The sequence below is a fragment of the Acanthaster planci genome, linkage group LG01 (genome assembly GCF_054643075.1).
Source record: "Acanthaster planci isolate LZ-2023a linkage group LG01, COTS_SCS, whole genome shotgun sequence".
Taxonomy (NCBI): Eukaryota; Metazoa; Echinodermata; class Asteroidea; order Valvatida; family Acanthasteridae; genus Acanthaster; species Acanthaster planci.
In genome coordinates, this window is record NC_141777.1 from 3654204 (window position 1) to 3682186 (window position 27983).

At 41.0% G+C, this 27983-nt stretch overlaps 2 protein-coding genes and 1 long non-coding RNA gene across 7 annotated transcripts; 1 reads left to right on the forward strand and 2 right to left on the reverse strand.

The window, feature by feature from the left end:
* LOC110974262 (uncharacterized) lies at positions 1–4992 on the reverse strand. Its single transcript, XR_015425877.1, has 2 exons — positions 4506–4992; positions 1–1094 (listed from the first exon to the last, which is right to left on the reverse strand). It is a non-coding gene; the product is annotated as an uncharacterized LOC110974262 (long non-coding RNA).
* On the forward strand, positions 1355–20748 carry LOC110974261 (uncharacterized). Of its 5 annotated transcripts, XM_022225787.2 has the most exons (13): positions 1355–1488; positions 7733–7855; positions 8161–8522; positions 9279–9477; positions 10270–10470; positions 10919–11149; positions 11591–11784; positions 12172–12404; positions 13169–13488; positions 14288–14513; positions 15316–16433; positions 17023–17062; positions 17870–18007. In XM_022225787.2, exons 1-12 carry the CDS (start codon positions 1410–1412, stop codon positions 17043–17045), a joined length of 3309 nt encoding a protein of 1102 aa, XP_022081479.2. In that variant the 5' UTR covers positions 1355–1409; the 3' UTR covers positions 17046–17062; positions 17870–18007. The 5 variants fall into 5 exon arrangements, with proteins under 5 accessions (XP_022081479.2, XP_022081475.2, XP_022081477.2 ...); XM_022225783.2 differs by lacking the exon at positions 17023–17062 and having other exon boundaries at positions 17870–20748; XM_022225785.2 differs by lacking the exons at positions 1355–1488; positions 17023–17062 and adding an exon at positions 3950–4086 and having other exon boundaries at positions 17870–20748.
* Positions 20743–27216, reverse strand: LOC147800267 (uncharacterized). Its single transcript, XM_087141574.1, has 9 exons — positions 27143–27216; positions 26508–26613; positions 25051–25365; positions 23591–23893; positions 23333–23440; positions 22909–23097; positions 22345–22452; positions 21843–21957; positions 20743–21374 (listed from the first exon to the last, which is right to left on the reverse strand). Exons 2-9 carry the CDS (start codon positions 26587–26589, stop codon positions 21152–21154), a joined length of 1443 nt encoding a protein of 480 aa, XP_086997700.1. The 5' UTR covers positions 26590–26613; positions 27143–27216; the 3' UTR covers positions 20743–21151.
* Between the last annotated feature and the right edge of the window lie 767 nt (positions 27217–27983).

The following is a 27983-nucleotide window of genomic DNA, read 5'->3' on the forward strand; positions in this document are numbered from 1 at the left end:
TTTTCGTTACTCACAAGTGACGACATGTTTATTGAACGTGGACCCGATTTGCCGTATACCATAAAGCTAAGGTACAATTCTTTTCTCCGAACACGCTTACATTTCATAGACTATTCATGTATATGCGTGCACATTCAAGTAATGATGGAATAAGGAGACAATAATGACGACTTCTTCAATCTAATAGTTGAGATAAACTATCAAGTACACACTTTAAGATTCTACCACCATAATTAGACAAGCAAAATACCAGAATAGATCTGAACACGTTTTGACATCTTCCTCGATGAAAGTTACCTTCCTGTGTAAAAAAGAATACAAAGTCCACCTTTGATTTGCCCCATGGAAAAAGTTCTGATAATATGATTACAATAGACCAACAAAAAATACAAAATAACATTCATTAAAATTAAAGATGGAGACTTTGTCTAATAAAGAATGATTTTTGAGCAGAATCGTACACACAAAAAAAATCATTAACGTCACACGCAAGCATCAAGGGGGTGCATAGCTTTAAGATGACTTAACAATGAGTGAATGGCCCAAAAGTGGGTAAACAGAATTATGCTAATTTTTCCAAATAAAATATGTAAGGTAGCAGGGAAATATTATTTTTAGGCTGCTGACCATCATTGTACACCCTTTTTTCATCATTAAACTATAACTTACACGTAGTTGTTTTATTTTACCCCAAAGCCTCCATAATAATGTCACTAATGATTGCAATGACTATAAAAGTTTCGGTGTTTGTCTTTTAATTTATGTAAGTTTGTTTTTGGCTCTGTTACCAATGTTTAGCCTTCAAAGTCTAGTCAATCACACTTATGCCACCCACTATCAATTTTAACTATATACAAACTGATTGTACGTAATTCAGAGAGACTCAAATCTAACTACAAAGTTATTGCAAAACTGTTGAGTGTTAACGTAGTTTTCTGTTTTATTATACTCATCCGGGTATTCCCCAATGAGGATGTTCGCGATCAAAGTCCAGGCAGGTGTACCAAAAATGTTGCACACAGCGGCCCGCTGTAGAGCTCACAACTCAGGTGTTTGAGCAACATCCGGCCAAAAAGGAAAGCGATTTGTGCCAACTGAAGTAATTACAAAAAGAAAAGTAATAGGTCTTACAATTGCTTCCGTTCATATATTTCTGTAATGATTTCAATGCGTACATTTTATTTTTAATTATTGATCTCATTTCGGCCTCGCCATAAATAAGGGGGCTTTGGCCAGTCGGGAGGAATAGGTCCTGAATGCTCTGCTGAAGCAGTTACAACTGGGCTGACTCTGGCAAGAATCTGTTAAAATTTGGAGGTGAATTAAGAAGTGCCGTACTCTGGGTTTACTCTTTCAAAGACCGTAACCATTAGCAAGGATCTCAAGACCTCTTGGATTTTATAGACGTGATGGATGCGCCGCACGAGAGGAATATTTACGTCATCGCGGCTACTTTGACTGTGCTGATGTTTTCTGTATCAGTTCAAGGTGAGAGTAATACATTACGAGCCATTCTCAGCTAAGCTTAACTGAAGGCGTCGGCAACTGAATTTCTTTGAAAATTGGTAGGGGGTAGAGATAAGGGCAGAGTGCAAGACAAAAACTGTCGCAATATTAAGAGAAAAATGTAGGGTGACTTGAGAGGGTTATATCATATCCATATTCGCAGTAGTTAGGGAAATATCGTCCAAAGGAAATGCAAGTTCGTGTCCACTTGCCTGATATTTTTGCGGAATTCTGGCTTCGTCTGGAATATACCGGTCCTTATCCCACGCAGATACTGCTTCATATAATCGAGCATAAAAGGGCTGAGAATTATTTAAATCTGGCAATCGTGGTGTCATCTGAAAGGCCATATGTTGCTCTATCCATTTATATAAATTTCATATCCATATTTGCAGTAGTTAGGGAAATAGCTGCCAAAGGAAATGCACGTTCGTGTCCAATTGCCTGATATTTTTGCGGAATTGTGGCTTCGTCTGTGCTATACCTGTCCTTTTCCCGCACAGGGATTGCTTCAGATATTCGAGCATAAAAGGTCTGAGAATTATCTAAATTTGGCAATCTTGGTGTCATCTGAAAGGCCATGTGTTCCTCTATCCATTCATATAAATTTCGTATCCATATTTGCAGTAGTTAGAGAAATAGCTGCCAGACTAAGTTCGAGTTCTTTTCTAACTCCCTCTTTTTTTTGCGGAATTCTGTGTTCGTCTGCAATATACCGGCCCTTATCCCACGCAGAGAATGCATCATATAATCGAGCATAAAAGGTCTGAGAATTATTCAAATCTGGCAATCTTGGTGTCATCTGAAAGGCCATATGTTTTTCTATCAATTTATATAAATTTCATATCCATATTTGCAGTAGTTAGGGAAATAGCTGCCAAAGGAAGTGCAAGTTCTTTTCCAACTGCCTCCTTTTTTTGCGGAATTTTGTCTTCGTCTGCAATATACCGGTCCTTTTCCCGCCCAAAGAATGCTTCATATAATCGAGCATAAAAGGTCTGAGAATTATCTAAATCTGGCAATCTTGGTGTCATCTGAAAGGCCATGTGTTTTTCTATCCATTCATATAAGTTTCATATCCATATTCGCAGTAGTTAGGGAAATATCGTCCAAAGGAAATGCAAGTTCGTGTCCACTTGCCTGATATTTTTGCGGAATTCTTGCTTCGTCTGCGCTATACTGGTCCTCATCCCACGCAGAGACTGCTTCATATAATCGAGCATAAGAGGTCTGAGAATTATCTAAATCTGGCAATGTTGGTGTGATCTGAAAGGTCACATGTTTCCCTGTCCCTTCATATAAGTTTCATATCCATATTTGCAGTAGTTAGGGAAATATCTGCCAAAGGAAGTGCGATTTCTTGTCTGACTGTTTGATATTTTTGCAGAATTCTGGCTTCGTCTGCAATATATTGGTCCTTATCCCACGCAGAGAATGCTTCATATAATCGAGCATAAAAGGTCTGAGAATTATTTAAATCTGGCAATCTTGGTGTCATCTGAAAGGCCATATGTTCCTCTATCCATTTATATAAATTTCATATCCATATTTGCTGTATCTAAGAAGACCCCACCAGCCACTCTCCGGTGGCCAGTGCTCGTAAAAATACTTCGGGTCAAGGTCCCGTGCGTTAAGACTTCGGGGTGATTTATTTGTTGGTTTTACAAATTTGTAATCCTGCCGCCTTGGCAGAAGGACGTTCAGATAGTTTTCTTTCTCAAACCGTATTGCAACACCTCTCCCCGTGATCGTATAATTCTGTCTGTGTGGGTGTATCTTTCTCAAACCGTATTGCAACACCTCTCCCCGTGATCGTATAATTCTGTCTGTGTGGGTGTATGTGGGGGGGGGTGTCGCGTGCCCCTGGTTCAGTGGTACAGGTTTTCTGGTGAGGAAAAAGTGAAAATAATGACACAAAGGTCAATCGCTGGCTATTTCACCGAAAGTGGGCACAGCGTCTTCAAGGATACGGTCCGGTTATTGTTTTGCAGGCAACGAAGTTTCCATACATGTATATTAAGACGCCAGTGTAGGCACTTATTTTGGTGTGGACTCGTTGCGGCTCTGTGGCCTCTAACCGATTTCAACATCAGCAGTACTGAGGCGCGCATGTCCGTAGTCCGTGTGCAAACCGGGCCGTTGTACGTGTTTTGGGAAAACGTCATTGTAATCCCTACGCACCTTGTAACGCATCAATTGGGTTCGACATACTAGTCAAGATGGGCCAAGGGAACATGGAACCGTAGGTTCAAAAATATCGATGACTCCAGTAAGCGGAAGTATGAGTTGAACTGAACTTTATAGACTCTGGGGAATCCCACTGACGGAATGCGCTTCCACAAGGCAACTAATCTTATATATCCAAAATTAGAACACTCAGCAAGAACCCTCACAACAGACTAAATCAAACGGCTTAAAATGTAATGCCAGCAAACTTTGACCAGCAAACTGTTGCTACTGTATTATGAAGCGAGACCTCTCCAACTACTGACTTAAAAAGATTTCTCTTCACAATGACGAGTTTGATGTGCAGAATATGCCTGCTTCTCTTTGCTGTTAACTCCGTGCATTACTCGTCAGGTATTCTTAATGACTTTTTTCTCTCTGAATTTTTAATCTTTAAGTTCAAGTGTTTCTTCTACTCATTCACATATTCATATAAACGCGTTAATATTCAAACAGAATGAATCATACAAAATGTTGCTACTCTATTTTGAGTTTTCTGACATTTCACAAATACTTCCTACAAAAGAAGCGAAACTCCTTTGCATAAATTACAAAATTTAATTCAACCATGAGCACTGAGCACTCAGCTCAGCTGCTATAATAAATAAGGGTCTAAATGATAACAGTGCATTGCAGGAAGTGCATTGCTTATCATCAACATCGATTATAGAATTTTAAAAACGTTTATAAATTACATTCCCAAAAGGGAAAAACACTTAATTTATCAACAGTTAAATCTGTCGCCAGGCAAAGTGACGCTCTCTTGAACTCACCATACAAACTAGCGGCTGCTATTGTTAGCCCGTACATGTACATGTACTGTACATGTACATGTACATGTACGTCGTTGGCCTACAGCAAATGCCTCTACTCGTAGTTCTTGCGAAATGCATTAACAAAACTCCTCTTCCTGGTACAGCAATGACACAACCAACTCAGTGACACAATTGAACTTATCGACAGGTGAGTTTTCAGCCAAATGTGTTCTACTGTATAGACTTAACTGCTGCGCAGAATACAATACAAAAAGCGCTGACTGAAGAAGTACACATATAGTCTCATACTACCATATAGGCATTCACTGTTCAAAATACAGCTCAAATTTTTAGAAACTTACAGGCTTTTGGATCTTGCGTGGCCGGCTGAAAGCTCGCGAAATGTACATGTACTACATGCTGCCCAATCAGCGGTTAGGATGAAAGGGTACAGGTCACTGATATTGCATTATTCATATTTGGCAAAATTAGTTGGACATAACAACAGGACTCCGCAGTCGTTGGGATGTTGTATTCAGGGAACCAGACTAGAAAGGTCAGTAAACAGGTACGAGGTACGCGATGGTGGCGCTAGGTCAATTACAGAGAAATGATCTTCGTGGATGTTGTACTATGGTAATAAAAATCCCCCAGAAGTTATTTCCAAATGGAACCAAATACAGTACATGCATGTGAGTGAAATCAACCGGCAAATGCTGGAAGGATACTTGTGAGTGATTGCAGAATTTTACCAAATTTGTTTATAATAGTTAATACTTAATAATAGGCCGTTAGGCGATGTCGGGCCGACTCTAGTCAGTGCCGTGCTATCCATCCTCCATAAGCCAAGTTATAGCAAATATGCATGGGTGGTTATGCACAATCATAACGATGGTAGAATGGCACTGTGGGAAGGAAAAAAGGCATAAAAAAGGAGTAAACATTGCCCCGTTTTCCTTCCCGCTATGCCTTTTTATCATTAAGCAAAATCACCTGTGCAGTATTTGCGATAAGGCTTACATGTATGGTGCTCGTGTGTGTGTCTTTCTTATGAACACGTTTTAACTTGTGAATGAGCGTTAGGCCTTACCCTCAGAATTCCGACATTCAGCCCGCTAGTACTAGTGTGGCGGACGTTGGAGTCAGACCCCACAGTTCTGGGGGTACGTGATGACTATGCCAATTTACTGACATAAATACATGTAGGCTGGTTGAATTATACTGTAGTCTGATAGCTGGAGTAACTTGAGCACGATCATGCTCATACTTCATCAAGCGAATGCTACGGTCAGATAGGCCTGCAGACGTTCATTACTTCAGCTGGTCACTGCTGGTGCGTTTAGGCAGAGATGGAAGGTCTTTGTATCACTAGAATAAGCTCAAGTAAACTTTTTGTGAATTAATTATAATTAACATTAAATTAAAATAACAAAGAACAGCCTATAAGGCACCATTGATTTACATATATATATATCTATATACATTATTTTTGATAATTTATCTTGACAGTACATGTGACTTCATCCAGAAGTAGAATGAACACGTAATGATAGAGGCAATAGCCCTACATGTATATCCTCATTGTATCAGGAACTTTACAAATTTACGAATGTGATGAGCAGAAAGATGCTAGTATAATAAAACCTTAACTAGAAAAACCCACGGACATTATAGATATTGGATATTAGGCCCATCCTTTTTTCCATATTAGAACTTAAAATTCAAGGAATTACATGTATTAAACAGCGAGTTCAATTACTTTGGTGATGCATATATCACAAACTTTTTGCCAGTTTAGTTGGGATGTGAAGTGTGGTTACAAACAAAAGCTCTTGGGTTACTCGAGGTGCCTAACTTGGCTTGGCTACGGGGTTGTAGAACAATTGAATTTGCCAAAGTAACTCAAACTGTCAAAAGTCATGGACATACACACATTTGTACTCGTCGTTCTTTCTCAGAACTTGACCTGATCCAAATTGTACCTCTACAATGATCGTTCTCTAAAAGTGTAAACTTTCTGTTGCGTGCAGCATTTAGCTAAGGTGCCATGTTTTCTCACTGCATAGTGTTACGGTGATACATCCCCGGGTAATTTTTGGCGGGTTGTAGTTTAAAGGGCAAGATGCCATGCAAGTGTTAAATTGAATACAGCTGTGCTTGCACGAGTAAGCGCAGGGTAGGGAGGAATCTTAGTAGAAACGCTGGCATCAGAGAACAAGTGAAGAACAAAGTCTGGTAGCAGGAGACGGAGAGAGCAACCTCATCGGCCAATTGCTGATTGCATTTGTTTAATCAGTCATTGTGGTTCTCAGAAGAGGAACATTACATGACTCACTGGTAGTGCTAGGAAAAGAGCGAATTATTGCTCATAACATTTACATATAGGTGAAGCATGCCTAAAATTTTGTAATGAAATTTTTGAGCTTATTCTTTCTAATGAGTACAGTTTGCGTGATTTGTTTTGCATGTTTGGGGAGAATTTTAAATTTTGAATGGGAATTAGAGCAAAAAAAAAAGAAAAAAGAGTGCTACATATAGTAATTACATGTAGGAGAACCAATTTTGAAAAAGTTTCAAACTTCGCTGTAAAAAATGTGATGGTTCATGTACAGTAGCACATGTATTATTTTCCATTCTCTTCCTAGTTCCTAGTTTGAAAAGTGATTTATAAACCAGAAATAAAATTAATAGAAATGGTAAATTAAAAACACAGAAAAGTTAAATATATCCCAGGATTATGTTTCTAAATGGTTTTGTTAACTGAACTTCCTGGAATTTAGAAATGTGATGTACAGTACATGTATATGTACATGTACATAGTAATCCAATTGTGTCGCAAGCTCACCTGGTTCATAGATTTCCCTTTTAAAGGGTGACTGGTAAATATTTCATAAATTCCTGTAGTTCTCAGCAGACCCTCTTGTTACGCAATCAGGAAATCTGATCAACCCTTTGATGTCATGTTACTAATAAAAGAGGTTTATCTACAATGGCATAATTCACTTCACTTTAATTGAACCTTTCTTCATTTGATCATTTGGACAGACCAAATTAAAGCTGTGCCATGGGGCACCTGTTGAGTTTTATCAAGCAGTTTAGTCTTATATGTATTAATTTTCTTCTTTTGATAAATTGTAAGTGTAATGATTTCCAATATTCTGTTAATGTTTGAAAGTTGTGTATATGGTCCTTTTTGGTGCTGTTATTTCTAAGTTTTAGTCTAAATGTAATATTTTTCTCTCTAGCTGTTGATTCGAGGTGGCAGTCCTGCATTTACAATGGCCGGGAGTCGTTCTACGACAAATACAAAGAGGCATGCTGTCAAGGACGCATCTTGCGACGTGCTTCAAATTTGGAGGAATGGTGCTGTAAGTACTTGTCAAGTTTCTTGTTTGATAAACACCATCAAACTTGTAAAGAGGTTAGAGATGGCACTCGTTCCATTCTCATAGGTACTGAACCTGAACCCCTCGCTAAAACCCCCCTTCATAAATAATGCTTTTTCAAACTTGTTGGGGTTTATGAAGCTGGAAAGTCACAGAGGATGGATCGCCGAACTCTGTCTGCTCTGTCTGAGAATTGTTGGTCATTTGAGATTGTATGAGTTGTATTTCTTCCGTGTCAGGTAGGGAATCAGTATGTTGTAATAATGATGGTTGATTAACATTTGCAGGTGGTGGACAGCTGTTTGACTCCACCACGGGTGAATGCTGTGGAGACCATACTTGGATTGACACCAGCACCCACAGTTGCTGCGGCGGTAGAGTCAATGAGAGTAGTGACCACTTTGAATGCTGCAACAATCAGTGGATAGACACGACCACACACACTTGTTGCAAGGGAAACATTATTGAGGGCGCCGGGAAGTGTTGTGGGAGTAATTCTGTCTTCAATCCTGAGACAGAGCACTGCTGCCTGGGGCCGGGTGATACCGGCCATGTGGCCAGCGTTGGCAGGGCAGCGGTTGTCCATGGTTTCCTGGAGTGCTGCAACACCAAGGTCATTGACACCAGAAGCACTCTGTGTTGCCAGGATGTAAGTTGGCTCTGACGTTTTGGGTAAAATTGATCTGGTTTTTTTGAATAGTTGATAGTTCTAACTTGTTTGTTGATGATTTTGATAAGTGTTACATGTACATTTACGTAATGAAATGGTTTTCGTTAAATACTGTGTCATGCTGTCAAATCCTGATCCAAGTCATACTGTGTGTATGGACATACTGTGTTGACCCAGTAAAAGTTTGTCTCAATTTGGGCTGGGCTCGGCACATTTGATCGATTATCAAATATTCAAATATTATTTGCTGAATTTGAATATTCAAATGCAAAATTCATGAATAGGAGGGAAATTTTCTTTTGTTTTAATTGAGAAAACTGCACTATAGAGACTTGTTTCAAGCAGATTCAAATGAAAAGCAACAGAAATCTTATGATTCAAAAAGTAAATTATTCATTACACAATTTGAAAGGAATAGAAATTTTTAAAAGGGCAAGAAATGTCATTCATCTTTTAAATCTTGCTAAATCGTGGTGATACTCCCACACGTGAGAAGCAGTTATAGTTATTGTAATGTACAATTGTGTGCGTTATTCCAACTGATTTGTTCATCAACAATCTGCCGGTCGGTACGACTGAATATTCGGATATTCGATCAAACTGAAGGTCGAATATCTGAACAGGGAATTATTCAAATTGACTAAGCCCTAGTCACAATCCATTGTGGAAATGTTAGTTATATGTATCATAATTTTTGACGCGTGATTGCTCAGTGAAAGTTTTGATAATCTACAGAATGCAATTGACCAAAGGACTCCCTCCACTGAGTGCTGCGGGACAGAAGCCTTTGACACTTCGACGGAGGTCTGCTGCCAGCAACCGAATGACTACAGGATCAGCCCGCTGGTAGATGGCAAGATGGAGTGCTGTGGACTGACACCTTACAACAAGGACACGGACCAGTGTTGTAACTCAGTGATCACTCCAAATATCGGTAAGGCATGGATTTCAACCCTCCCTCCCACAGGCAATCTTCGAAATGCACCACTTTGCTGAAACCCCATGGCATTTTCAATGTACCCAATATATCAAGTGATTTCTACTTGCGCTTCCATTTTAAACAACGGCAAAGCCTTGTTTGGGATCATGAAAGGAGCTGTGTGGGTTGTTAGTATTACAACCTTGCTGCTCTTCAAAAATGCAGTTATAGAAACATTCCGCAGCCCCCTCGCCCTCAAAAAGATGAACATTTGTGATGCTACTGCTATTGTGTTTGTTAACCGCTCCGGGCGTGAACAACAGAGGGCATAAGCTCATTTGAAAAACTTGTCCCTCTTTTGCCAGTAAGGGTGCACTTAAACTCAGGGCAGAAACAGAACTGGCATAAGCATTGATACCACATGTACACTAAAGACACATTTGTTGCAAAAAGGTTTCATTGAAGTTGAGTGTAGAATGAAATGAATTTCAGTTTGCGTACAAGTCAGTCCAGTGACGTCGCACTGGACATGGCCCCGGCAAGCATTGTGGTGAGTATTGTATGAAGCGACTGTCACCAAACAGTGGCTCTGTACAAATGTCATCAACAGGCCAGGTCATCACATTGTTTGAGGTCAATAAAAAAGATCCAGTGATAGCATTTATTCACCATGATTTCCAATTGTTGACTATAATTTGTAAAATGTTGTTTGTAAATGTTCTTGTATTTAACGCCAGATTTATGAATTAATGTTCCGTTTATTTATTTATTTACAATTGAGTATGTCAAATTATTGTCATTTTACAGGAAATGGCAGGTGCTGTTTCGGCAATGCGTATAACCCACAGCAGGCATCCTGTTGCCGCTCAGGTGCCCTGTCGCTCTCCATTCCTGAGATACCGGGCGTTCAAGGTTGCTGCAGTGGCGTGTCCTACCTAAAGACTCAGCAGGTGTGCTGCGACAACACTCTCCGTGACTTGGAGGCAGGCAAAGAATGCTGCGGCAGTGGTGAGTGGGCTTGGTGGGGAGCTCAGGAAGTCTTCTTTGTAGGGACTCTTCGAGACAGGAAATGTGGGCGTCATGGCCCCCAGCTGGATTTGATCGTCGAAATCAAATCCGAATCCGTTATCAGTCCGTACATGGAGGTTCCTTTGTCTTTCCATCATTGTCAAAGATCACCCCCACACAGATTTTGACTTGTGGAAGTATGAAGTGTAAAGGATTATTAATTCAAAAACCCTATATCTGATTGAATTGAAACTCTTTATCTTTTCACTCATGACGGATTCCTTGCCAAGTTTCAAAGCAGTCGGTCGTGGGATGGCTGATTTCATGGGGGAGAGGAATTTCCAACCCCCTCAGTGAAGTTCTGAAAAAAAAAAGCTCTTTGCGTGCCTGCCATCTCTAAACGAAAAGAAACTGTCATTTTGTCATTTGCATCACATCCGTCCTGCAGATCTGTATGATCCAACGGTTCAGCTGTGTTGCAGGGGCAACATCGTGGATAAATTGTCCCCTACCTCCCAGTGCTGTGGGGACAGCAACACATTTGAACCTGAAGAGCAAACGTGCTGCTGTGGACACGTAACCAACATTGTGAATGGATCGTGCTGTGGCGCCCAAGCATACCGACCAGAGGAAAACAAGTGTTGCGGAAACAAGTGGGATAAGTGCGGAAACAAGCTTGGTAAGTGCTCTTAATAACTCTTTTTTACTCACATTGTAAGAGTATGTTTTCACTCACTTGTATTTCAACTCTTATTTGAATAGACACCAAGTATTGCTCTCCCCATTCCAAAGTCACTGGTCCGTCCAAAAAAGTCTCGTTCAGATTTCTTGTGAATGGAAATGTAAACATGAATTAGCAACAATGACATGTTCACCCAAATTCAAACACATTCAAGTTTAAGGAATTTGTATTGATGATCCTGATGTAATAGGATCTTTATTTTTGTGACCGACCAAGAAAGACACGTAAAACACTCAGGGACACGAAGTGTATCAGTAATAGCATTCTTACAATAAACCGTGGACGGCAGTACAAACTCTGGAAGTGTTTGTAATCGAGCTGTTGAAACTCACATGTGTCACATGTCAAACAGCCGGCCATCTTGTTTTTGTTCTGTAGGTAGACTGTATGGCAAAGACGCCGTGTGCTGCGGTGTCAAAGAACTTGGCCACAACCAGTTGTGTAGTCCTTGCTCACGAACTCCTGTGACCAAACTCAATTCCAACCACAACTCAGTCTGTTGTGTGAACAAGAATCCTCGTAACGGATGGCGTCGCAGTAGAAATGGCCCGACCTACGACGACACAACAGAGGTAAGGCCGAGAGGTCTGTTTGTTGTCGCTGTCTTGAAACTGTCTTGGGGCAAGGCTGTGCTTTTGACGCACACCTTGCAAATGCTTTTGGATGAACAGAAGAGAAAGGAGTGTTTGCGTACCACCCCCAAAGAAATCTGTAGTCATTTAAGGAGCCGAATTAAACCGAATGTGGATAAGTAATGGTCTTACTGTAACCATGTATTGTAACGAAACTTTACTAAGGAACTCATACGTTCATTTGGACCCTAAATTTGGAAAACGATGGTTTATGGACAAGCACAAGGAATGTTTAAGTGGTGAAGGAATGTGTTGATTATGTATTGTATGTATGTTTCACTTACTGGATCTAAGAGAATTGCTTTGTGTGTGTGTGTGTGATTGTAGATCTGCAGAAATCTAAAGATTATCACAAAGACAGTCTCTGGGGACCAGATGCACTGTGGGACAGAAGCCTACAGCCCAGACACACAACAGTGTTGCCACCTCACCGTCCAGCCCAAATTCTATCTGGCTGAGAAGCCCTATCGGCAGAAATGTTGCGGTAGCGAAACCTACGTCCCGCAGTGGCACACCTGCTACGGGGAACGAAAATATCCATTCCCGGAGGAATTTGCTGGGTAAGTTGGAAAACATACAGAGCAGGTTGACAGATGGGGGGAGGGGTGGGTCTTTGAAGATGGGATATCTACTGGGACAACCCGTCAAGTTAAATGCTCTGTGCAATCTCATATTTTTTTTAGTTCAACTGTTAAAAATACCTCTTTTTTAAAGCTCATTAAATTGTATTTTCAATTTTTGCTTGGATATTTTAAAGAGGTAAGGGAAAGAAAATCTTCTTTCCCAATTATAACCTTTGAACAAGAGGTGACAAGACCATCTTTTAAAATTAACATGAAAAAATTTTTCCCATTTATGATAGAAAACTCCCCAAAATGGGCGTCTGTGAGTCCCTTTTTTGCCGATTTCAGAAACACTCATTATGTATTTATGATATGCCGATGTCCCCAAAATGTCACAGGGAGATACAGCTGTAAACACGGGGCATCTTCACATGCAAGTCTCAGGGGACAGTAGAGGCATGCTCAAAATGCAATATTCCCTGAATGACATCACAGCAATAGCGCCCTCAATTTTGAACTTTTATACGTGCGCGACATACTTAACTTACAAGGGATATCAAGCTAGGTTGCCTACATTGAAAAGGGCAGTACAAATGCACCGAAAGTGAGTCTAAAGGAAAAATACATAGACATTTTCAGGTCTTGCGAGTAGACCGTAGCCTGGTTAATACTCACCTGGTCTTCATTTTAGGGAAGGTTGAAACAATTGATTGCTAGGCCTATATTTAAGAAATTACTTTGAGGTTTTGATGTTGATCCAGATATTGCCGAGGCAACGTGTATAATGAACGGACTCATGGGTGTGATGGTGACAGCTTCATCAGGCCCCTGGAGGAATTGGAGCACGGCTTGGAGGTCTGCATAAACACAGAGGCTGAAAACGGTTACTACCCCTATGATCCTGCAGAGAAGGAGTGCTGTGGGGGCGCCCTGATTGGGCCGGGGGAGACGTGCTGTGATGACAGGCAATACTCGACCCCCGGGACTGGTGTTGGAGAAGGCAACTGCTGTGGCTCTGAAGGCTTTAACCCAGACACCCACAAGTGCTGTGATAGGGTACTGCATGAGGTGACAGCCCAAGGTTAGGGACAAGGTTGTTCTCTATGTACTTGCCGTGCACTGAGATTTGAATTCCCCTCAATAAAATACTCACTTGTAGCAAGTTCACGCTAGTAATTGTCATCTCTCAAGTACTTGAAGGTTTTTTGGTGCCATTTTGAGCCTTCTGTGTAATTGAAACAGTACATTTTGGGTATACATGTACATCCTGAGCATGGGATTGCAGACACTATACCTCAGATTCTGCATTACAGCAGCTTGACATTGGTCTGGAGACTTGCATATTTTAATAAACAGGAGAGTCTTTGGACAGTCTTTGGAACTGACTGTTTTCTGGCAAAGCTGTTGAGAAGATGTTTCCTTCTCTTCATCGGAAGTCCCTGAAGACCCCTGTGTATTGATTGTATTCACTCATGGGACAGGAAACTTGTATTTTCAAATTTAAACATCATTTTGTTTACCTCAAGTATATGCTTATTTTGTGTTGTACTACTTGAGGTTTGGTTAAATTTGTGTTGACTTCAATGTAACATTTGAGCTTTGAGCTTTAAAGCGTGAACTGTTTTTTGGTCCTTCTCGTAAGACATGCTTACATTGATCCTGTGGAGCCCCATCAGTAGCTGGCAACTGATGAAATTCAGTGCCCATGGATTCATGTGCTATTGGCAGTGGTCTAGTAATTCAGGGAAAAGCAATCAACGCAGGTTTTAAATTTAGTTTGTACAGTACCTGTGCTCTGGCCACCCATTCTTCTCAGCGCTGTCCAGTATGGAGCATTGTCACCTGATGTGCACCGTTTCTCACTATTGTTGTATCTTCAGGCCGAGTGTGCTGCGGACGCGAGCTCTTTGACCCATCCAACCCAGCACTGATGTGCTGCAACAGCACTCTGCAGTCCACCGTAGGCGACAAGACGGCTTGCACAGATGGGGTGGCTCATCGGCCCTATGACACGGTGTGTGAAGGCACGGTCTACCCAGTGGAGAATGGGGAATGTTGCGGCGGGCTCCTGATGAGCAGCACGAAGATTTGTTGCCAAGGGAAATTGTAAGTGCTGCTTATATTATTCTGAAGAATTGTTTTCTGTTGATTTGGTGATTGCCATGTAAAAAGTATACTTTAACGGGTCTATGCAATAAAATTTTTCTCTAGCATCCCTTGAAAATACATCTTTGTGTTTCATTTCTCCTTATTTTTAAGTTTTGTTGTGCATTTTGGAAAGGCATTTTGATGACTTTTTGTTTTTATCCAAATGTTAATTCCCATAAAACTGTGATGTCATTCCATGGAGAAAAAATGAATGTTCAACTGATTTGTGCATTAAAAAACTGCTGGAACTTTTAGATTTTGGTGTCTTAAATTTCATCTTCTTTGGTGATTTATTTGTTGTTTTGGAACATGAAAATGAGGCAACAATCAATGCATTTTTAGATCTGTTTTGAGTGTATTCGGTGAGAAAACTGTGTGTTCAAAATTTGAACAAAAAAGCATATAGATTGAACATCTTCCCTGGATGGCTTCACAGCGTCGGCGCCCTCTGTTGTCTTGAAAAGCATAGACAACTTAAATTGTTTCAGAAAAGTGCACTTTTTCAGAACAGTCAACCCCTAAAAAGGCTGCGCAATAGTTTTCATGAAATTGCATAAAAAGTACATCTAATAAAAGTTCATCTACTGTACCCTATAAGCTTTCTTATTGAGGTAATTGTGCGATCATGTTTTAGTAATTCTTGTAAAAGTTCAGGGCCAATACATTTGTAACAAATGTTCATCTGTTTCCCTAAGGCTGGGTTTTATGTCGCTACCCTCAGGGATGCCACTTATATGTTGTCGATAAATTTCTCCTGCAGTCTGTACGATAAGACAATGCATGGCGATACCTGTTGTGGACGGGTTGCCTACGACACCCTGGATGAAACCAAGAAGTGTTGCATGGACTCGCTCTTCCATGATGCTCAGGATGCTGTCTGCTGTCATAGCGACCTCATGGACCCAAGCAGACAAGTCTGCAGAGCCGTCGGTGATGTCCATTATATCTTCCCCAAGGACATGAGGTTCTTCAGTGCGGAGGGGGAGAGCATCCCAGCAGGACATACCGTCTGCCAGGGCTTGCTGTATCCATTCCCTGGGGAGTGCTGCGGGAATGAGGTCATTAGAAGCAGCGAGGATGCCATTTGCTGCGATGGGGTCAAGAAGACCCATGCATATGGGGACAAGGCCATGTGCTGCAGTAGGGATGTGATGGACTCAGAGCTCTACACCTGTTGTGGGGGTAAATCCCTGCGTAGGAACCACGGCTGGCTGACTTGCTGCAATGGGGAACCGATGGGTAGGGAGAAATGCAAGACCTCGCAGCAAAGGCTCCCTCCGTCTAACCTGGAAGAGACAAGATGCGGTGGCCAAGTGTACAATGCTTCTAGTCAGGGCTGCTGTAACGGTCAGATCTACGACCCAGAGCTGCATGGATGCCCGGACAACCTGCTGCGGCCCTTGTGCGGCGGAGTGCAGTACAACAGTGACACCCACCTCTGCTGTTCAGGTGCAGCTTATGACGTGACGACGATGGGCTGCTGTAACGGGGAGCCGTACGAACTTGGCAAACGCACCTGCTGTGCCGAGAGGCTGTATCGCATGAGAAATGGTTCCTGCTGTGGCGACAGACCGTACAAGCCCAGCAGGCACCTCTGCTGCGGGAATACCCCCAGGAGGAAAAAGAAGGGGCGGAGCCAGTGCTGCGGAGGGAATGCCTACGACCCCGAGATGGACACCTGCTGCGAGGGTAACGTGACCCGAGGCACCCGGCGTGGGAGCTGCTGTGGCCACCGGGCGTTTGACCCTGCCCAGAAAGTCTGCTGCCCCAAGACGGGGATGTTGTCCAGACGCCGGGAGAAGATGGGGGACACGTCAGAGTCCTGCTGTGAGCTGGGCATGGAATATGACAAAGATGCAGGCACCTGCCTACCACAAGGTAGCCGATGATGCTGTTCTCTGCAGTGTGTGTGCACCAGTGTCGGGGTTGAGTCCATCGCAAGTCCGTTAACCGGTCTTTTTGACAAGACCAGTAATAAATAGTGGGGTTAGGGTTCCTTATTGTCACAGTTCATTGGATTAGCTTGTGACTTGAGACTGAATGATTTTATGATGGACTTGCAGGGACGTGTGTTGGACTCATTGACAACACTGATGCATGCACTCAGTCCACCGAACCATGTTCAGTTTGCCCACTGCTGTGTCATCGCCCTGCTGTTACAGCTTGGCAGTCATTTTAGACAAAGCTTTTAATTTACAGCTCTTTTGTTCAAAGGTTTAAAACACAAGTGATCTATTTGCATGATTAAATAGATTAATTTTTGTTTCAGTGAATTGTTTTGTGATGCGTACCGTTTGTCTTGGTCAGCATGTGTGTACGTTGTGCAGTGTTTATGCTACAGTTGATAACTGCACGCACATTTATTCATTCAGAGGACTTAATTGAAACACGCCAACTGCTGTGTTTGCAACTTTGCATGGCATTGCATGATACAATTTTTCTTTTCTTGTGGTTGATTTTTGTCTAGTTTCCAAGGTGGAACGTAAATAGGGAGCAGTAAATTTGAGGTAAAATGAAAGTCTCTACATTTTGTGTTTAGTAGATCAGTGATGGCTAGTGAATTTTTGGGGGGGCTGCCTTTACTTGGCTTGCTTTAAAAAAAAGATTCAAATTTGGTTGCATTTGGAACGGGCTTTTCTTGATATGTATTCTGTGCTCAGGGCTTACTAATTTTGTTGCAATGTTTTCCAGCTTCAGATTTTACTTTTATTTCCACATGCCTTCTCCAGACCTGCCAACATGTCGTACTCCTTCCTGAGGTCAGGCATTACCACACAATACATTGAGAATTTAAATTTAAACTGAAGGCTCATTTAAATACCGTTTAATCTTTTGTATGGTAAGGCCTGACCTCAGGAAGGAGTACAGCAAGATTGGCGGGTATGCTTCTCATGACTCGACAGCTGACAAGTGTTTGTCGGGTTTTTATTTAGTTCTGTTATATATCTAACAGCACATTTAGTGCCAGTTACAGGATAAGGTTACAATTAAGAAGACAATGAAGAAATGCTCAGAGTTGGGAGGAAAACACTGGATTAATATTCCATGGAAACCCATGGAATCAGGCAAGGATTACAAACTCAGTGTACATGCTAACCCAGGTGGGATTCGAACCCGGGTCGCAGGGGTGGAAGGTGAGGAAGAGTCGCGACACCAACCTTACTCCACTGCTTCTATGGAAATGCCGATCTTTTACTAAGGGACTTTCTTTGTGCTCACCAGCTTGTAATTTGTAGCTCTAACTGTGTTTAAAAGCATTGTTTTATAACTGAGAAGTTTCCTCAAGTTGGGCGTACATGTATTTGTTTTTTTAGAGTGTATGATGTGCCTAGATGCGAAATCCCCCGACGGCTGGAAAAACCACACTCGCAAGCTGACCCTCATCCGAGGCACAGTCTCCAACATCACCATCGTCCCCTTCCGCCACATCCTCCAGCTGACCCGGGTCACCCACCTCAACCACAACAAGCGGCAATCCCGACAGGACAGCAGGGAGCTGGCCGTGACCCTGCCAGCGCACTGCAACTGCCTGCAGCGACTCCAGCTGGGCAGAGCCTACATCTTCATGAGCGACGCAGACGTTACAGGAGACTTGGTCTCAGGAAGTCTGGTGCTCCAGCCCTCGGATTACCTTACCAAGGCAAGAGACAGTCTGGGACTGAAAATCAAGCTTCACCTCTGTAGAAACAGTTAAATTGAAGCCCTCCCCAACATGTACATGCATTTGTAAATAAAGTGCTCGTAAGTTATTCATTTATTTATTTAATTTATTTTGTTAGTTCTAACCATTTAAAGTTTATTACAACCGGGTTTGACCAGTACTTAAATTTCAGGTGTGTTGGTTGTTGCAATTTATTTATTCAGAAGTGAAGTAGATGTATTCTTAATTTTAGGAGTGGTACCATTGTTTCTGGCTTTCATTTTGTTCCATCATCAGCATGATTTAAGGGATTTGGGGCATTCTATATATTAGGGGTCCAAGTTTTGTCCTTTATCCCTGTCACATCTTACTTTTGATTTTGAAAATTCAGAACAATTCTCTAATTTCTATGAGTGATGAATTAATGCAAATTACCTGTCGAACAAATAGAAATACATGTAGTTTGAAATCAATTTCAATGAAATTTCCATGCAAAATTACACAGGTCAGGCGTAACAGGGACACAAAATGTCACACTTTTGGACCCCGAATTTATAGAATGGTCCATTTCACTGGTAGACCACTGGACATTCATCCTTGCGGTGACAGGTTCACACTTCACCCCATCCAGTTCGGTGTTAAAGTAGGCAATTTTTGCAAAAATAACGGGGATGAAGAGCAAAGGTTTTTATCTGGTGTCTGCCGATTAATGTGTCCACCGAAGTTCTTTCTTGAAAGTGAAATAAGCACTTGTGGAAATAAAATGGAGTACTAACTGGTAGATTACGAGATCTGGAGACCGACATTTTATATGAGGAAACAATATTACATTAATCGTTGAAGCTAAATTTTTTAAAGGAAAATCCGAAATATTTTTATGTAATATCGATGATGTATTCAGCTTGTAAAATGCAAAGAATTTTGAACTCTTTTGAATTTATTTATGTAAGATATTGTCATAATTCTATATGGGTGAATGTTATAGCAAACTTGAAAGTGAAAATAACCTTTTTTAGTAGAAATATTTGATTTGTGAAACAGTCTTGTTAAATGTAAACTTATACCAGCGTGGTTTTCGTCTTTTTTGGTAACTTTTTGAGCAGGATGCAACCCTGGAGAAATGATATTTTAAATTTTTTATTTGTGATTACTCAATAAGCCGAACAAGTCAAATCAGAATGGAAATTCTGTTTGAATATAATATGCAAGCAAAATACTCACAGTTCTTACAAAACCTGGATAGCCTGAACGATTTTTGGAATTTTCTGCGAGAAAATGGAACAACTTTGTCGGTTATATATTTAAAATGGTATTGTTTGACTGTTCAGGCTAACCCAAGGCTTTTGTGAGTTTTATTAGAAATCGAGTGTTTTTTTTAGCACGAGTGTTAATTTACGGGGAAATGTTACAGTCATTAAAAGAAATATGCAATACATATTAATGCCATCATACCCCTGGCAGGAGAAAAAAGGTATCCAAATTTCACATTTGTCGTAAATAGGAAATTTGAAAGAATACTGTAAGTACATGTCGAACGTATACTTCCTCATGACTAGATAATGGGCTCTTTTGGAGTTACACTGCCTTGTTCAGGTAAACGGAGTTTGATTGAGATATAAGATAGATTTTTCCATGATCCTCAAGTCTGGTGATTTAATTTGGTAATTAATGTAAAGAAATGTGACAATGAAAGGGCTTCCTCTTTCGAAAACGAATAGTAAGAGCTGTTGTGCCTCAGTACTAGTTTTCGTGGAAAACATTAAAAAATGTCAAATGAAACTGACAGTAAGTCCACTTAAATGGCCCGCTTTTTCTTTTCATAACTATGCCATATTTTTTGACATCTGTTCCTCTCAGAAATCAGAATTCAGGCTAGAATTTTTTTTATATTTGTACATCCATTATATTTTTTTACGAAGCGTAAATTTGGCAAGTTGACGGGATTACAAGATTTCGAGAGTGTTTTATCGATAGTTTTAATCAGCTTATTATTTAAGATCTTCTCTGCCCTTCCAAACCTTTAGCGAGGAATTTTGTCTGCCCGATTTAGCCGGGAGGCTATCTATGTAAATAAAACCGGTGCCGATGACTTGTACCGTGTTATCACGTTACATTAACAGTAAAGTATACGAAGCAATACTCCGCTATAAATTGCAAGCCTCTGTCAGAAATATGGACTCTCAGAGATCACTGATCATTGATGTAATTATTCGTTTTGTTGAGCGTGTAGTTGAATTATAGTTTTTATGTTTGGATGGTGCCTTGAAAGTGCCATTTAATATTTTCAGTTATTGTTTGACTGCTATATTTACGAAAGAAAAACGATGTACCACACGTTGTGGAAGATTAGTAAAGACTCGACCTATCGTGGCTGTTTATAATAAACATCTACGTGTAAATTTGTAAGACATGAAAATGTATGGTATTTTAGTAATTTTCAGAGTGTTAGACTCTCCTTTAAACTTTAAAACTGTATTTGAGACGTAAAAGTAACCAAGCACTGTTAGAAATAGCTTTTGACACCAATTAAAATTGAATTATTTTTAACATTGACTTTTTTGTGATGTGTAAGGCTCTGGAACGTGCAAGTATGTCCACCATGCCCTGTCGCTGATTTCATGGAGCTGCTTAACATAAGAATTGGATAAGCATAGAAATATTTAATCAAAGCATCGGGTTACCCTCCTGTCGTAGGAACATCAAGGTATGCCCTACTTACTCCTACGGCTTATTTTGTTTTGCCCAGTAGGAAAATTTGACAAGGAATCGCGCCTGTGCAGAAATTCCATGAAATTCAGGCTTCAGCCTAGATTTATGTTTATACCATTAGCCAAGTAAAATTTGTTCGCTAAAAGTTCTGTTAAATACCGCAAAGAAAGTCGTATCGATCGTCTTAACACAATTATTGATAGATATCAGCCTGTCACGGTGCAATACACTGCTCCTGCTTCCTCGGTTACGGTTTTTGCCGGAAGGTGTGGAAGTTGGAGCTCCCGTCGGGATAATTCAGGGCAGTGGTGCAAGTCGCTCCAGCACCAAGCGCTGTTTCTTGGTAGACAGGAGCTGAGGGTTCAGTACTCGCGGCCCTGAGTGAAGCGACCTCAACCATGTTCGTGGAACTTATCTCAGTTATGCGTCCTGTCTGAACAGGATGGTTGGTTTGTGGTCGTGCTTTTCTCCTGTCGCAAAATCGATCACACAATATCGGAATTTAGAAGTGTGACAAACTTAGCTTTTCTCGGATACACAACTGCATTAAAAAAAAATATAAAAATGGACATTGGACACAGCACCCTCTGGAACCAATCCTATTTCAACAGACTGCAGACCCTAGCGTTATTTAAAATTACCAAAATTGTGCTTTTAAGAGTAATGATATGTCTTATTATAAAAAGAAAACTCTCTTGACAGAATGTGGAACATATCCTGCAGAAAAATGAATGCTTAAGGTTTCCCACTTAGGCCTATAACTGTCTCAGAGCGACCGTTTTCGTGCCCATGCAGGATATGTTCCTCATAACACTGCTACGCCACCGGCAAGCTTGCAGCCTGGTGTCTTGGTCGTGCTGCCTTTGCAAAAGACGGAATGCAGTAAGAGCGGTTGCCATTTGTACTTCTGACCGTGTAAAATTATAATAAAAATTGACCTTTTCGCGACACTAAGGACAGCAATGAAGAATATCAGAATCAAGACGAAAGCTCCAGCTCCACCGCCTGCAATGGGTATCATAGGACCGGAGATCTTCTCCTTAGCTGCCAAAACTGGAAGAAATAGTATGATTTGGTAAATGAACTTCACCGTTTATTTTGAAAAATGTAGACTGTTTCCCGCTTGATGAGTGACTTTTTGGTTGTTTTTATAAATGCTAATATTTAGCTGAGGATGACCACACATTAAGTAACTGTTCAGAACAAGAGTTTTTTTAAAAAGTTTTTAAATTTTCATTGCACTCATATATGACTCCAAGACGTTGAAAGCTTAGGGCCTAATTGTCCATGTTTTCAAAATAATTTTTCCTCTGCTTTTTGTTCCCAGTGTGTAAAAACCTCACGTGCAGGCACATGAACGGTCCAGGCAACAGCATATATATTTAGTCCTACAGTTGATTGAAAACTTACATGAAGAGAATAAGAACATGATTATCATACCGTCCAAGCATGTCGGCCCACCGTAGCCGTCTGGACAGAGGCAAGTAAAACTGCCCGGTGCATTGGTACAGGTTGCTCCGTTCTCGCATGGTCCACTTGAACAAAGTTCTGTGGGCCAAAAAGTTGTATGACAACCCAGTATCTCTCATGATTGTCGCTTTACTTTGACACAAATGTATAAAAGAACGTGGTAGTAATATTCTTCTTGTTTAAAATGAAAATTCGTTTTTTTCCTAAAACTGAAACATTAATTAATCCTAAAAGGGTAACAGAAATTGAAAACATTTAGTTCACGCGAAGTACTGCAAAATAACAATGTTTTCAATTTCTGTTACCCTCACTGTCGGCGTGAAATTAAAAAAAAAACAGAAAGAAAAAGGCTGAGAACCGTAAGAGCCTGATCCGAAAGTAAAGCAACAAAAATAAACTCTTCACTGTGAAATTTAGGGAAAAAATTTGTAAAACAGGTTGAATTGAAGTCGGTGTATAAAACTAACAGTGTTTCCGTCTAGATTGAAATAAACAGCAGTATCAGTCTGAAAACAAACGTCAAATGGACCTAACCTAAGTGGCATTCGGCTCGTTGCCCTGACCAGGTGAAATCGGACTGACAAATCCTACTGACAGACCCACTGAGATGATATCCATCCGGGCAGTCATACTCAACCGAGTCACCAGGAAGGTATTCAGACTGCTGGCCTGATGTCACCATCAGAACGCCTGAGGGGTCTCGTGAAGGCGTGCAGTGGGCGACTGTTCAAAACCAAGATGTTGTACAATGATTTAATTTCGTTGACCATCAAAATTGAAATAGACGTTTAGCCGAATTAGATTATTATAAATACGTTGAGATTTCTAAAAAGATGGAGGAGAATCCTTAATTCGACTACCTTTTTTTAACAACGTACAAAATACAAATGCTTATTTTGTTTCGTTTGATGTAGACGTTTTATCCTACTTGGCAAGAATCTTAAAACGATTGTTTTACCATCTGCGCATGTCAATCCGTCGTAGCCAGTCGGGCACGAACAGATGAATCCATCCAACACATTTGTGCAAGTTGCCCCATTCGCACAAGGGTTGCTGACGCAGGAGTCTATGAAAAAAATCGATCCCGTCATGTTTTAGTTCTGTATAAGTTCTAATTAATTATATACAGTTTGGGAATTAAGGTTCATGGACGTCTTGTTTTTAATTGGTTAATTGATAAAACGTCGATGGTGGGTTGTTGATTTGATGCTCTTACCACATCGTACTCCGGCATCTTCAGAATGGTCGCAATTGTGATACCAAAATCCACCGTGCGGACAATCAAGTACCGTTCTTTCGTCGCCCTGACAAGCAACCTCATCCAGTATTATGTACAGCTCGTCGCCTCTCCCGAAAGCGGCTGAGGTGGTGGCTGCTGAAGCTCTGTCATAACCCAGTTGTCGGCAGATGACGTTTGCATCTCTCAGGTCCCATGAGTTATCACAGATAGTACCCCAGTAATCGTCCAAGAAAACCTCCACGCGACCTCCCCAAGCAGTGGAGCCATCTACCAAGCGTACTGTTGAAACCAATCCATTTCAGTGGTTAAAGTTCAGATACACCTGAGGGGTATGCAAAAGCGCAACGACATAACTGAATGCTTGTTAAAGTGTCCTGGTACCAGACCTTTGTCAAGTGGCAGATATTTTGCTCGTATAATTATCATTAAACGCAATGTAATCAAACCGAGGCTGGAAGGAAAAAATAGTCTATCCCTTTTTATCAATATGAGAAGTATTACTATTGCCAATGGGTCTAAAGGGAACAAGACAAACATTGTAGCATCACGATAAAGGTATTTACAAAACAGAAACAGAGAGAGTGGTGTGTTGTTTTAGCTCGCACCTCGTACTGAAGGAGAAGCAAAAGAGGAAACGGCTTCTGGTTTTGGTTTATGTTCACAAAACTCATCCGGATGGACTAATATTTGTGGTGCGTATGAGGTCTGCTTTGCGTTTGCCCATCTTTTTCCATGCTATAAAACGGTGTTGGATATGGAAGCTATGTTTCTGCCTAACACAAACCGAGTTCTTTGGCTCCAACGTTGTGTTCGCTGTAGCTTGGCCCACAGGCAAACACTGTCTCAGTTCAAGAAATACATGCATGGTCCGCGTCTTTGATTTCTACCTTGACCGCGTCTTTGATTTCTACCTTGAACCGAGACAGCATTTGCCTGTGGGCCAAGCTACATCGTACACAACGTGGTCTATTGCAAGTCTGCGATCATGCAATGTACGTGCACACTGTACATGTAGGCGTTCTGCCGATGACGTCATCAAATAAGCCTGGGAGCGCGAACGGCCCAAAAGGGATTTTTTGTGGGTTGGGAAACGCAGGATCATTTTATTCATTTTGGGGTCACGATTATTGGGGTAAACATTGAATTTAGGATGTTTTTTTTGAAATGGTTACGTATTTGTTGTTATTTGAAAAACTTCACGTGAACTAAACGTTTTTAATTTCTATTAATCTTTAATGAGTAAAATCGTACATATTACTACTGAAAAGACGACAAAGCTTCCAACTAACAGGTCAAACTTTAAACTTTTGTGATACTCTTATGAGACAAATAAATTCAGGATAAATATCGTTCCGAAATGTGACAGTTTTGAATTAATTACGCCGAGTATAGGCCTATGGTTACTTGTCCAAAAAAGTGCCCTTTCAAAAGTTTACCTCGCGGTCTGCAAACAACACCCGCATCTTCACTGTGACTGCAGTCCCCAACCCCAATTCCTCTGTGACTACAGTAGTCTAGGTAACTTTCAGATTCCTCACAGCCAACGTTGTCCAAGTGTATTGGCCCTGATCCACCTAGATAAGCTCCACCTTGAGTGGCACGGATGACGCCGGGGAAGCCGAGCTGTCGGCAGGCCACCTGGGCGTCATTAAGATCCCAGGAGTCGTCGCATACTGTGCCCCATTGGTCGTTCAGATAGATCTCAAGCCGACCCTGATAACTTGTGCTGCCACCTCTTAGACGAAGCTCAGCTGTGGGACAGGAGCATGAAGGGGGATTGCAACACATCATTGAAATATGGAAGAATTTATTTTATCACTTGAATGCTAAATACCATTCTGGAGTACATGCTGCCAATGCTGGAATTGGCTCTTTTAAATTTCCTGAGATTTCTGTCGTATATCTTTCTGTCTGCCACAATTTTTTAAGTCAGCATAATCACATTTTTGCAAACATAAAGGAAAATTAAGAATGTTTTTTAAATTATCATGCATTTTGGGCACCTGAGAAGTGAATCGTCTTAAATACTTGCAAAGATCAAATGCACAACCTATAGAAAACTTCGCATTAGTTTCTGGAATTTTTAATCAATTTCGGACAATGTCATAAACGGCTTGTCACGTGACCTTAGCAGATACCTGATCTAATGGTGTCTCAAAATGGTGGCAATACATTTAGGTCCGGAAAACTCAATAGAGGGTCTGCATGGCTGTCATTTTGCAGGCCAGTGCTCTTGTTCCATAGGTTATGCACAAAGAAGGTATCCTGTGAAACAAAACAACTCCGCCCTGCAAGATGCCTATACCACGTTAAGCCCCAGGATGTGCATGAAACTGTCAAGAAATGATGCTGCCGTTGGGCATCAAAATACAAGTGACTTTGGTTCAGAAATAATCGAGTTATTGCAACTCATCAATCCAAACAGCTACAATTTTCACTGATTGGTATCTAATGGATCTAGATTCTTATGGACAACAGCTTTTTGGAAGCGGTGAAGGCAAAGTCTTCCGACGTCAACTGTTACCAGAAATTCTAAGCCAAACTGAGATTGGGGAGAGAAATGTGGAATCAAGATTAAACTGATGTCTTTGAAAAGGCTTACATAATAAGCATAAAATCTAGTGCAGGGCTAACCTCAATTCTGCAGAATGAGTACGAATTATATTTTTGATAAACTTCCGTATTTTATGTTATCAGTGAGGGTTGAAATCAGCATGGTAAAGCGTCCGAATGTGGAAAAAATATCTCTTAGACCAAAGTTTATGGAATGACTGTTCAATTGCTGTGTTTCAATTGGCACAAAGGTAATGTTGGATGTAGGTCACCTTGGGAATAGCAACAGGTTTAAAGTTTGAAATGGCTGAAAACCAAAGCAAAGCACACATTAACTCACATGCAGCGGAGAGTCCGAACGACGCCTGTGTAATGAGAAAAATCCCGATGACCTGCATTAGCAGCACACGTGGTTGCATCATTGTTGTTAAAGTTGACGAGAAGTCCTTCAAAAGAAAGTAATCTCCGCGGTTTTGTGAGAGGCAATTATGCTGTACTTTATAAACATCGCAAATCAAACGATTCTTTACTAGTAGTGACTTTGAATCCTTTACCAAATTCCTTTAATTCAACTTGCACGTAAATCCAAAATTCTCCTCCATGCATTCGTCTAAAAATGAATATTGTAAGTTTGCTATTCATGAAAGAGCACATTGTAAAATCTGTCCGTTTGTGTTAAATTGGTGTCAGAGTAACACAATTACAGTTTTTATGGAATATTGTTCAACACAATAGATTTAGGGAGCACCAATACTTAGGAATTGGGTACTAAGTGCTTATAGCAACAGTTTTAAGAGTGTAGGTTAGGTGGCGACCCCCCAAAGAGTAAGAAACAAGAGGGATTTTCCATGCACGCAGTTTGCCTCAGTGTTTTCCTTTTTGTAAAACTGTGTTTGTCGACCGATTATCTGTAGTAAAATAGCTTCCTGATGGATATATAAAGTTTCTCAAGCGAACACATTAATACAGACTTACCACATGACTGGAACTAGAGGCGCTGTCTTACTGCTCATTGCTCTCCACTTTATGCGTATCTCATATCAACTTCCCTGTCGTTTCATTTTTATCAGTTTAGGATGCATTTCTCCAATAAACTTCCTTGTCCTAGTACATGGCATTTGCACGTGATTTTAAAGAGGGAAGGAAGGAACATTCCCTAAGAAAAAGAAGTTCCGGTACAATTTAAGCCTCTACGATGTTTGTTTTGTGGGGGGGGGGCTTTTGACCACGCGTAATACATAATCTATTGATTTTTAACAACCACAACGCATGGTCGGTTCTCTTGCAGCCCATGAATAAAAGCCCAAATAGTCAGCAGGGGAAGTACACATGTCTTACATACAACTTTTAGACAAGTTTCCATCGTCACGTGCAACACACGTCACGGGAGACTTGGGCCGTGTCCGAAACGGGCTTCCAGAGCTACGACTAGGTCTATTGTCTGCGTGTCTCCGCGTACTTTCAATGGAGTGAAGACCTAGACTTAGCTCTAGACAACAAATTCGGATGCAGCCTTGGTCTCAGGAAGTCTGGTGCCCTTGGATTCCCTCAAGCTACAGTCGGGCCTTAGAGAGTCAAGCTTCATCCCTGGAAAAGCAGTTGAACTGAACTCAACCCAACCCCCCATGAAGTTTAAACAAAGTGTTTATTATTTATTCAGGGTATAAATACATGTATGTGCTTGTGCAGTCTTTAAGCCGGGCTTGGGAGAATGGATACGGCGTTCATTCTCCTTAGCCGACTAAGCATATACTTATGCTCTGACGCACAAATGAACAAACTTCAAGACAAATTATTTTCTGTCTCTTGCTACAGC

Excerpts from the sequence above, each read along its gene's own strand:
- LOC110974261 (XM_022225783.2), top strand. The coding sequence starts at position 1,410 with ATGGATGCGCCGCACGAGAGGAATATTTACGTCATCGCGGCTACTTTG. Across the intron at positions 1,489-7,732 it reads GTTTTCTGTATCAGTTCAAG|CTGTTGATTCGAGGTGGCAG; the intron begins GTGAGAGTAATA and ends TTTTCTCTCTAG. Across the intron at positions 11,785-12,171 it reads CCTACGACGACACAACAGAG|ATCTGCAGAAATCTAAAGAT; the intron begins GTAAGGCCGAGA and ends GTGTGATTGTAG.
- LOC147800267 (XM_087141574.1), bottom strand. The coding sequence starts at position 26,589 with ATGATGCAACCACGTGTGCTGCTAATGCAGGTCATCGGGATTTTTCTC. Across the intron at positions 23,098-23,332 it reads CGGATTGACATGCGCAGATG|TCGCCCACTGCACGCCTTCA; the intron begins GTAAAACAATCG and ends GGTTTTGAACAG. Across the intron at positions 21,375-21,842 it reads GTCCTTAGTGTCGCGAAAAG|GAGAAAAGCACGACCACAAA; the intron begins GTCAATTTTTAT and ends ATTTTGCGACAG.